This window comes from Vipera berus (genome assembly GCF_964194415.1).
Source record: "Vipera berus genome assembly, chromosome: 2".
Lineage (NCBI taxonomy): Eukaryota > Metazoa > Chordata > Lepidosauria > Squamata > Viperidae > Vipera > Vipera berus.
In genome coordinates, this window is record NC_138203.1 from 264,891,839 (window position 1) to 264,903,136 (window position 11,298).

At 49.6% G+C, this 11,298-nt stretch overlaps 1 protein-coding gene across 1 annotated transcript; it reads right to left on the reverse strand.

Annotated features, from left to right (window-relative positions):
- Positions 1-1,327: 1,327 nt before the first annotated feature.
- On the reverse strand, positions 1,328-11,030 carry LOC308661478 (uncharacterized protein). The gene is made up of 6 exons (XM_081316411.1): positions 10,903-11,030; positions 9,453-9,581; positions 9,038-9,116; positions 8,150-8,224; positions 6,588-6,815; positions 1,328-3,489 (listed from the first exon to the last, which is right to left on the reverse strand). Exons 3-6 carry the CDS (start codon positions 9,069-9,071, stop codon positions 1,622-1,624), a joined length of 2,205 nt encoding a protein of 734 aa, XP_081172537.1. The 5' UTR covers positions 9,072-9,116; positions 9,453-9,581; positions 10,903-11,030; the 3' UTR covers positions 1,328-1,621.
- Positions 11,031-11,298: the final 268 nt, after the last annotated feature.

Here is an 11,298-nt window from a genome sequence, read left to right on the forward strand (position 1 = left end):
GCTGTCAGGGCTCAGTGGAAGCACCAGGATCAGCGCCAGGCTCCAGCTGGAGCTTGGCGCCGATCCTGGTGCTTCTGCTGAGCCCAGAAGAAGCGCCGATCAGCTGGAATGTTGCAGCTTCTCCAGGGTCTTGTGATTTACATTCAGATGCTTGGCAACTGATTCATATTTATGATGGTCACAGTGTCCCAGGGTCATGTGAAGTGACCAAAACCTGCCGCAACCACCCAACAGGGGGGGGAATAAAAACCAAACACCCCTGCTGCCAAGCCTCAACAAAAATGCTCACAACAATGAAAACCTTGGACAGGACGAAGAGCGCCGCCGGGTGGGCAGGCAGGTGTCTTGCTCAGCTGTGGCTTGAGGGGCACTTTTTTCAGTGCCATTGTAACTTCCAACAGTCACTAAGCAAACTGTTGTAAGTTGAGGACTACCTGTACTTCATCACTTTTTTTTTTTGGTCATCAAGTTTTTGACACCTTGCTAGGCAACTGGTGGTACTTGGCTGTTGCCATATCCTAAAAGTGGTACAATGGGTGAAAAGGTTGAAAAGCCCTGCTTTATAGCATTCACTGGGTGGCATATAATGTCTGCATATTTGCCCCAACAATCTGGGTCCTCATTTTACTGACCTCAGAAGGATGGAAGGCTGAGTCAATCTTGGGCTGGTCAGGATTGAACTCCTGGCAGTGAACAGAGTTTGCCTGCAATACTGCATTCTATCCACTGCGCCACAGCTCATAGAAAAGGATGGGGTTCCATCCTCCGGTCATGTCTGCCATCACAATTTTTTTTTTACCCTCCCTGCAAACACCTTCTTCTGGGTAGAAAAAATGACTACGTCAGAATGTAGTGAAAGATACTATCAAATTCAAATTCTTTCTCCCCGCTCACACATGCACACAGCGGGTCAGAAGCTCGTATGTCCGAGAAAAAAAAACTCCTTACCCAGTTTTTCCTCTGATGTTTTCCAGTTGCATGGAGTTTGTCGTATAAAGCAGTCTCAAAAATGCGACTCCTTGCCATGAATTCTGCAGAGGGACAGGATATGGTACCATATTGTGACTCGTTCTTTCTTGTCTTGCCAGATGTATAGACAAGGTTAGCTAGAAAGAGAGGAGTGCCATTAAATACTCTAGGTAGGGAGAATTCAGATGACCGAGCTGGTATCGTTGGGGCAAGCTGCTAATGTCCCCCTCCCAACCTGACAAGGCTTACCAGCATCCTTGCTACTGCAGCTGCCAACTTCCTCTTTCTCTTCCAGCTAAGCTGGTACCCGGGGGGGGGGGGTTTCTAGACGGGGAGTTTGACACTGTCTCACAACAATGCAGAAGGCAACAAGAAGGAAAGGGTTGAGCCCCTCTGTTATGCAGCCCTAGAGCAACCTTCTTCACTGTGACGCGCGTGCGTGCACACACACACACACACACGCACCATTTCTGCCTGCTTCTCCTTTCCGGCTTCATCCTGGGTGGCCAGTGAAAACAGAGCAGGGGAATAGAGACTGAAGCTCAATCCACAGGGAGGGAGAAGGAAGAAGCAAAACCAAAAAGAATTTGGGAGGGCAGCTACAAGGAAGTGAAGGAGGACATGGGGAGAAGGGGCTGGAAGGGGGAAAAAATTAGTTGATGAGAGAAGCCTGGGCTGTGTCTGGAGCAGGGGGCACGTAGGCTGGATGGGGAAAACCCTGGGATGGGAAGGGGAGGGTCCAAGGCAGCTCCAAAGCAGGAAAGGGAAGAGGGGAGGGCGAGGAAGGGAAGGCAGTTAAGGGGGGGACAGGGCTGGAAGACGAATAGGAGGTGGAGAAGAGGGAGGTGGGCAGAGGAATGGCTGGCTTGTGAGAGTTGGGGGCAAGCAGTGGGGAAGGGACTGGACCAGGTGAGTCCTTCTGGCCACCATGGGTGCGCCGGTGACGGTTCAAGTGAGAGCTGCGGCTGAAGCATTTGCTGCAGAGACTGCATTTGTAGGGCTTCTCCCCAGTGTGTGTGCGCTGGTGGATGGTCAGCTCCGAGCGCTGGACGAAGGCCTTGCCACACTCCCCACAGGCGTAGGGTTTCTCCCCCAGATGGGTGCGCTGGTGAGTCAGCAAGTTGGAACTGACACTAAAGCACTTGCCGCAGGTGTCACAGTGATACGGCTTCTCCCCGGTGTGCATGCGCTGGTGGATGGTCAGATCTGACTTCTGGATGAAGCCCTTGCCACACTCCCCGCACGAGAAAGGCTTCTCGCCAGTGTGGATGCGCTGGTGCTTCATCAACGCTGAGCGCTGGGCAAAGGCCTTCCCACAACCCTCACACTTGTAGGGCTTCTCCACCACAAGCCCCGGCGGCTGAGTGGGAAGCTTGCTCAGGCTCTTCCCACAGTCCAAGCAATGGCTGCTGCGAGTGAGACGTCCTTTGCCGCTGTACAGCTGGTATTTCAAGGTCTGCTTGGCCCCACTGCTGAGCAGGAACCCTTTAACATGTTCGGGGCAGCAATGGGCAGCTGCAGCTGCCGCGAAGGCTTGATGGACTCTCTGGTGCCGGTCCAGATGGGAACTCACGGAAAACCCCCGGCCGCACTGGGCACAGGTATAGGGGCGTTCCCCGGTGTGCACCCGCTGGTGTCGCTCCAGGTCAGAACGCTGGATGAATCGCTTGCCACAGTCGGCACAAGGGAACGGGCGCTCCCCTGTGTGAGTGCGCCGGTGCTGTGCCAGGTTGGAACTGCGGCTGAACCGCTTGCCACAGGCACTGCAGGGGTAAGGGCGCTCCCCCAAGTGGGTCTTGCGGTGCTTAGAAAGAGCAGAGCGTTGTCCAAAACATTTCCCACAGTCGGGACAGTAGTGGGTAGCAGGGACTAGAGGGGTGGCCAATGGCTGCTCCTGAGGGTTGTCCTGGTGGGTGCGCCTGTGCCGGTCAAGGTGGGAGCTGACAGAAAAGCATTTCCCACACTCCTGGCAAATGTATGGCCGCTCCCCTGTGTGCACCCGCTGATGACGCTCCAGATCCGATTTCTGGGTGAAAGCCTTGCCACAGGCCGTGCAAGGAAAGGGACGCTCCCCTGTGTGCACGCGCTGGTGCTGCACCAGGTTGGAGCTGCGGTTGAATCGCTTGCCACAAGCCCCACACAGGTAGGGCTTCTCCCCAGTGTGGATCTTCTGATGCTTAGCCAGGATGGAGTGTTGCCGGAAGCAACGTCCACACTTGGTGCATTGGTGTGGTTTTTCTGGTGTGGGCATGCCGTGGCCTCGACCACTACCACTCGTGCTTTTCTTCCCACGCTCCCCACACAGCCCAGACTTTTCCAGATGACTGTGGCTGTCGGGATTCTTCCCTTCCTGCTGATGCACAGCAGAGTCTTGAAGAGGCTGTTGGTCCTCTAGGCCCTGCGGGCCCCAATTGCTGCTTGCACAAGCCTCATCTGGGCTGGTAGACCTCCTTGACGGTGGTGCCTCCTTCTCCACACAGTCTTGTTCTGTCTGTGGCTCTTCTTCATTCCCCCCAGCATCTGAAATAGAAATAGGAAGATAAGAAGAAGCAGGACCAATGGAACTCCAAATGATTAGTTCAGGGCTTCGGGAGTGGCCCACCTATTAGTTCCATCATCCCCAGATACAAAAGAGGGCTGCAAAAATCCAGATCACCACTAGCCACATGCAAGGATAATCTCTGGGGTTCTGTGCTACCATCTAGTGCAGTGATGGCGAACCTTTTAGAGACCAAGTGCCCCAAAACCGCCTGGCCCCTGGCCCACCCCCACCTCTCCTGCCCGCAGGGCCACCCACCGCCTCCATGGCCCACCACACCAGATCGCCCAGGCAGTCCAGCAGCATTATGGCGGCCACACCCTCTGTCCGCGCCCCGCAGCATCATCTGCATGCAATGGGGTGCGAGGGCGGAGTCTTGTCCTTGCTGCCCGGCTGCCATGTCCTTGACTGCGCTACTCCATGCAGGCTGCACCCAGGGCAACTCTCCTCTGGGGTGGCTGCTGATGAGGCGAGGACCACAGGGGGTCGTGGAGCTGGGGCGATGGCGTGCGTGCCCACAGAGAGGGCTCTGAGTGCCACCTCTGGCACGTGTGCCATAGGTTCGCCACTACTGATCTAGTGGCTTTTTTTCAGCACAGATTTGGTACCCTAGTCCAAGGGTGGTGCGATGACTTGGCAGTTAAGATGCTGGGCTTGTTGTTGAGAAAGTAGGCAGCCCAGGTTTGAGACCCAAGCATTGCATGACAGGGTGAGCTCTCGTCATCACCCTAGCTCCTGTGAACCTAGAGTTCAAAAGCATGCAAATACGAGTAGATAAATAGGTACCACTTTGGTGGGAAGGTAACAGCGTTCTGTGGCCACATGACTACAGAAATGTCTCCAGACAGCACTGGCTCTATGGCCCTTGAAATGGAGATGAGCACCACCCTGTACAGTCAAGTTACAACCAGAGGATTAGAATCTGCAGGGACTCCCTTTACCTACTCCAGTCCATGTAGCCAACTACAAGGGACGAAAGGCATTCCAGTGAAACACAACACAACATGATCAGTCCCTTCTTCAAACCCTACTCATTGCTCTGGTCCCTTAGCTCATCTGTTCCATAGTTCCTCCAGAAATAACTAGTTCTGCCCTGAAGCAGTGATGGTACAGCAGGAGGCAGTTCTCAAACCTGACAATATTCTCCATCAGAATGGAGAATATAGCACAGGCTTCCTCACTGGGGTTGTTCCAAAAGTCACAGCTCAAAGTCAAAGCTTTACAGGGGGGAAAAAAGTCTTTTACTCTCTCACACTTATACATACCAATTTCAGGATGTTTTTCAAAAATAGAAAGATGATTGCAACATCCCAATTTTTATTCCAAGAATTGCTGCCCTAACACCCATTGTCACCGTCCACATGACCATGGGCACTGCTGTCCCCCTTGGTATAATTGTTTATTTAGCAATAATCCATCCTCCAGAAAATTAAAAGTCCAGAATGGGGTAGTTCTATCAGTTCAGGCTTCTAACCTCCTGAATTGTCCAAGGGCAAAGGGAAAGGCGATGCGTTCTACATATGTTTTAGCCTCCAGCCCCCTAATCAACTTTGTTGCTCTTTTCTGCACTCTTTCAAGAGTCTCAAGGCTTGTAAAGAGGTACTAGTACTTCATGTGATCTTGAGTATATCCCAGTGGTGGGATTCAAATAGGTGAACAACCAGTTCTCTGTGTGGATGCCGCTTCTGGAAGTCCACTCTGGGCCTCGGCAACAAAAAATTAGCTACCGGTTCTGCCGAAGTGGTGCGAACTGGCTGAATCCCACCACTGGTCTATCCCTCTGATAATGTAGCCAAGGATTGTGTTGGCTTTTTTGGCTGCTGCCACACATTGTTGACTCTAAAAAGAGTACAGAGAAGAGCAACAAAGATGATTAGGGGTCTGGAGGCTAAAACATATAAGGAACAGTTGCTGGAATTGGGTATGTCTAGTTTAATGAAGAGAAGGACGAGGGGTAACGTGATAGCAGTGTTCCAGTATCTCACAGGTTGCCACAAAGAAGAGGGAGTCAAGCTATTCTCCAAAGCGCCTGAAAGCAGGACAAGAAGCAACGGATGGAAACTAATCAAGGAGAGAAGCAACCTACAACTAAGGAGAAAATTTCCTGACAGTTAGAACAATTAATTAGTGGAACAATTTGCCTCCAGAAGCTGTGAGTGCTCCAACACTGGAAGCTTTTAAGAAGAGACTGGATAGCCATTTGTCTGAAATGGTATAGGGTTTCCTGCCTGAGCAGGGGGTTGGATTAGATGATCTCCAAGGTCCCTTCCAACATCATCGTCATCGTCATTATATTATTATAAAACTTTTATTCATAAAACATGAAACTCAGTCAACTGAACACTCAAATTGACTGGCACTAATGGTTGACACGGGTTGCTGCCAGCATCCTAGATATCAACCAGGTATCTCCTTAAAATGTAAGATGTTCTGAGTAGCGCAGTTTTTTGTAGCTTTGCTGGAGTTATTGCAGGAAGCTGCAATTTCTTGATGTATTTTGCAAAGTATTTTTATTATTACTATTATTATTAATAATTATCTATTAGGAGGGGATGCGGTGGCTCAGTGGGTTAGGACGCTGAGTTTGTCGATCAGAAGGTCGGCAGTCTGGCGGGTCGAATCCCGAGTGCCGCGTAGCAGAGTGAGCGCCTGTTACTCGTCCCAGCTTCTGCCAACCTAGCAGTTCGAAAGCACGTAAAAATGCAAGTAGAAAAATAGGGACCACTACGGTGGGAAGGTAACAGCGTTCCGTGCGCCTTTGGCGTCTAGTCATGCCGGCCACATGACCACGGAGACGTCCTCGGACAAGCGCTGGCTCTTTGGCTTTGAAACGGAGATGAGCACCGGCCCCTAGAGTCGGAAACGACTAGCACGCATGTGCGGGGGAAGCTTTACCTTTAGCTTTTATCCATTAGGACTCCAAGATCCCTCACACAGTTATGGCTATTAAGCCATGTTTCACCTAATCTGTTCCAGCTTGACTCCCTCTGCAGATGCTTCTCCTGTTATTTTGCACACACAGCGTAAATTCCCCTTCATTCTCAGCATCCCCACAGTTCCTGCAAGGAGGCCAGCTCACCTTCATCCTTGAGGCTGTTAGGTGCCTTCTTCCTTGCTCTCTGCTTCCCTTCCTGGCTCTGCTCTTTCACCAGCTCCCGCAGCATCTTCTCCACTTGGCTCCGGCCAGCCGTCTGCAGGATGAAGCCCAGCTGGCGACGGAGGTCAGCATTGAGTCCGCTTTCGCTTGGGCCAGCTGCTTGGCTCTGCATCTGGGCCTGCGGTGCTTGGCTCCGTTCAGACTCCATGACTGCACCACAGAGACACAATGCAAACAGGGAGTTCCCGCGTAGCTTTGCCAACCGCTCCAGGTAGGGAAAAAGTGCTGAACTGCCCTAATGCCTTAATGGCTGCTTCGTGTACGAATCAGCCAGAAAAGCTTTTCAGAGCATGGTTATTATGAATGGACTTATGCTTTGGATAGAGCGCCTGTTTCACGTAGTGGTGAAGGCGACAGGCTAGAAACTGGGGACTGTGAGTTCTAGTCCCACCTAAGGCACAAAGCTAAGTGGGCAACCCTGGGCCAGTCACTTTCCCTCAGCCGCAGGAAGGAGGCAATGGCAAACCACTCCTGAACAACCTTGCCAAGAAAACTGCAGTCTGCAAGAATTGGAGACGACTGAAGGGAAGGGGGGAAAATGCTATGGGTATAAAGTTGTCTATAGAGACACAGCTACAAAGGTTAGCAGACCTTATTTCCAAATGTCAGCCAAATACAAGAGCAACAGGATGCCGAGGGGCAAGATCCTTGCCCATCAAATTAGTACAGCCTCTTCCACCTGATGTTTTCCAAATGTGGCAGACGACAACTCCAGTAATTCTCACCCGAGCATCCAAGGGTTGTGCAGGATGAGAATTGTGGAAGTCGCAAGTCAGTATGCCTGAAGGGCCTGGAGTTCAGAAAAACTTTTCTGACCTAACTGCTGTTGCAATCCGCTGATGGCTGCAGTCATACAATTTGCGTTTGCACACTGCCTTTCCTCCCACAACGTCCATGTGGCTGACAGATGTTTGTGAGGCGAAAGCTCTTCATGGCATTACAAAAAAATATGACTGGGGAAAAAAGTTGCTTTTCCAAGAATAAAATCCAGAAATGGCCTTAACCTAGGATAGTAATCTCAGGGTAAAATACATCCCTTCCTTATTATTTTTTATAAATAACTCAAAGCAGTGAACATACCTAATACTCATTCTTCCTCCTATTTTGCCCCTCAACGACCAGTTTGTGAAATCAGTTGGGCTGAGAGAGTGTTTGACTGGCACAAAGTCACCAGCTGACTTTCGTGCCTTAAGGTAGAACTAGAACTCACAGTCACCTGGTTTCTAGCTTAGTGCCTTAACCACTACTCTAATTATAGGGCAGGGGTCTTCAAACCTGGCCCTTCTGTGACTTTGTGGACTTCAACTGCCAGAATTCCTCAGCCAGGCATGCTGGCTGAGGAATTCTGGGAGTTGAAGTCCACAAGTCATAAAAGGGCCAAGTTTGAAGACCCCTGTTTATAAGGGATAGAGGGATTTGGGTTCCAGGGAATTTGAGCATTTATTCAGAGATAGGGAGACACTTGAACCTCCCTGCAGACCTACCAGGCCCCAGTCCTCTTCTTCTGTGAGTTTCAGCAAAGGCAGTTATCCTAGGCCAACTGATTGCTATTTCCTCCGCTGCAGGTGGGAGAAATGGAGGTTGCAGGTCAGAAGACATCAAGGCACACCACGCCAAGGAGGCAGACATGAGATATTCCCTTCATTTGATGCCTACAGTAATGAATCTGTGAGACTGGTTGGAAAGAAAGAGGGACTGGCTAAAGGACAGCCAGTGAGCCCCATGATGGAGTGGGAATTTTGAAAACCTGGTCCAGCGCCCTAATCCTATTCTGCATTGGTTCCACAACCATTAAGATACCCACTTCAGATTTCAGTGAGTTCAAAGATTTTACATGCAAGCAATCCCGAGTTCAAGTCCTGGCGGTTCCTAGCTAAAAGAGTAGATAGCGGAAGGCAGGAAGAACTTTATTCTGTGAAGCTCCAGGGTTATGGCAATGCAGACCAAATAATATTAGCGTTTAGATCAGAGATGGGTCCCTTCAGCCTCAAGCAAGGGTGTCCACAGGAAGTGTCACTTTTGTGTCACCTCATGGGACAGCCCAACAACATATCTGGCTACCTTTGGCAGCCCTCGGAGTCTCTTCCAACCAGGATTGTGGCCATAAAGAGATAGGCATATCACAATTTAATAAAAATCTCCCCACCAATAAACCAAGTCTCACCTACTGTACTGCATCATTCAATCAACCCAAGACCTCCTCCCCTCCCGGAAATGTGACGCATGGCTTATCTATTTCCTTTAGATAAGGAAAGAGTCTGGCCACTTCCAAAACTCAACTGTTGGGTGGAAATTGCAGCAATGGATTAAAGCCAGGAGCAGTGTCAAGAGAGACGGCATAGCAACACCCTGGTGGATGACAAACTACTCACCCAATGAGATCACGTTCTCATAGTTTTCCTGCATGGCGTTGGGGATCAGGTGCTTCTGTGAATATCAAATGACCAACCCCTGAAACGACAACATCCTGCATACTGAGCCAAGTGGCAGGACAGAGAGAAGCCTGTTGTGTTACACAGTGTTGTGTTATGATTGGGTCACGCAGCCGAAGACTAGGAACTTCAAGATTTGGACTACAGGGGTCACAAGTGGCAGGATTTTGCTCCCAGACAACAGAAAGCCTGAGTACAAATGGACTTTCTCTTCCATAAGGAAATAAGAGCAAAAATGAAGCCCTGGGGCACGCTATTAAAACACTGGTAAAGCTAGCCTTACTCTTGCAGATTACAATGGATAACTGAGTTCCTTATGCTGCATGAGGCCATATTTTGATGAACCTTTGCTTACCAAATCAAATAGAGCAGGGGGTGTCAAACTCACAACATCACGTGACGTGTCACGACGTATCGTGACTTTTTTGCGGTTGCCAGCAATGGGGTGGGCGCGGTTTCGCTACGATGCATCCGGCCTGCAGGCCTGAAATAGAGGGATTATGTTTACAAGCACTCCTCAACATGATCACAATTAAGGCCGGAATTTCCGTTGCTAAGCAAGTTGGGTGTTAACCGAGTCACACCTGATTTTTTAATGAGCTTTTTGCCACAGTTGTCAAGTGTGGCCATTAGCAATCCACCTTCCCCTCTTTCATTTTGCTTGACAAAAGCTGGCTGGCAAGGTCACAAGTGATAATCACAAGGCTCGGGATGCTGCAATCATTGCAAATTAATGCCAGTTGCCAAGTCCTTGAAATTTGGATCACATGACCATGGGGATGCTGCAATGGTCATAAGTGTGAAAACCTGTCACGTCACTTTTTTCAGTGGCATTGTAACTGGGAATGATCGTTAAATAAACGGTTGTAAGTTGAGCACTACCTGTACACAGCACACTGAAGTGCAACTGGACAAAACCCTTTATGACTGTGTCCACACACCTCCCAATTATGGTTCATAAACTAACCCTGTTGCCTTTGTTTACACAATATCCTGAAGCATAAAGTACCCAGCCACACGTGGCTTTGCATGTGGACCCTATCCAGCTTATGGCTTGGCATGTCATGTTTAGTCAGCTGTACATGCCATGTAATTGGTTGGCCTTTTTTCTTTCCTTAACTGATTTTAAGCTAGTGGCCTATTAATTGCAGAGACGGGGATTAGTATAGCAGCTTTTCCAAGAGGGCACCATCCAGCATTTCACTAAATTCTCCTCTGCCTGTGTGGATGGGAATTCAAATCAACGTGGTTGTTTTTTTAGTTTGTTTTAATCTTTTATCACTTTAATCTATTTTTATATTTATTGTTTTACAGCTGTATGTTTTATTATACTGTAAGCCGCTGAGAATCACCTCAGACTGCAAGTTGGACAGCATAATAAATGTAATTTAATTTTCTGCGTGTAGAGAATACATTCAACCACCAACAAATGAGCTGGGTTGGCACAACCTATTAATCCATCCCCAAACTGATCATGGCTAAAATTAGCCAAGCTGAACATGTACCAATGCTGATGGTAGTTTTTGGTTGACCAGGTTTAAGCTTGCTGTGCAGACCCATTGCAAGCTCAACTCTTCTGAAAGGCACCCACTAGGGAAAAGCTGATTGGCAGAGTAATTGGAGGAAGAAAAGCAAGCTATAGCAATGCATGATGCTTCCTAGCAGTAAACAAACCTTTGCTATAGGTCCTAAGAAAGCTGCCCATATAGGAGAAACGGAGAAACCCCAGGAACTGTAAAGGCCAAAGGGCTTGGAAGGCCAATGAAATGGAGCATTTTTTTCCACACAGTGTATAATCAACTTACAGCATTCACACCCACAAGAAGTGACTAAGGTAGAATGGAAGATGGAAGGTTATCAATGCCTCCCTCTCAGGCTGGCGGTGTAGACCTTCCATATCCAAAGGCAAGCTACCTCTGAAATCAGTCACAAAGGACTTCCAGCAAGAAAAAAAAGGGTTCCTTTGACCTGCCGCTCAGGCATTCCCAGAAGGGGCACGGCTGGCCGCCGGAGGAACTCAGGATGAGGAGGCGAGTGGCCGGATCCTGCAAGGAGTTCTCCAGGATACTCTACTTTTCACTCCTGAATTCAAGAGGACTCACTCACGAGGAAGTCAGCCGGCTTCCAGCTTTGCCTCCGTCCCCTGGCTGCTCCTTCCCAGCAATTCCTCTTCTCCCACCGGAGAGAACCTGGTTTTTTCC

Excerpts from the sequence above, each read along its gene's own strand:
- LOC308661478 (XM_081316411.1), bottom strand. The coding sequence starts at position 9,071 with ATGCAGGAAAACTATGAGAACGTGATCTCATTGG. Across the intron at positions 8,225-9,037 it reads TGAGAACGTGATCTCATTGG|CGGAGGAAATAGCAATCAGT; the intron begins GTGAGTAGTTTG and ends TCCCACCTGCAG. Across the intron at positions 6,816-8,149 it reads AAGAAGAGGACTGGGGCCTG|TCATGGAGTCTGAACGGAGC; the intron begins GTAGGTCTGCAG and ends TCTGTGGTGCAG.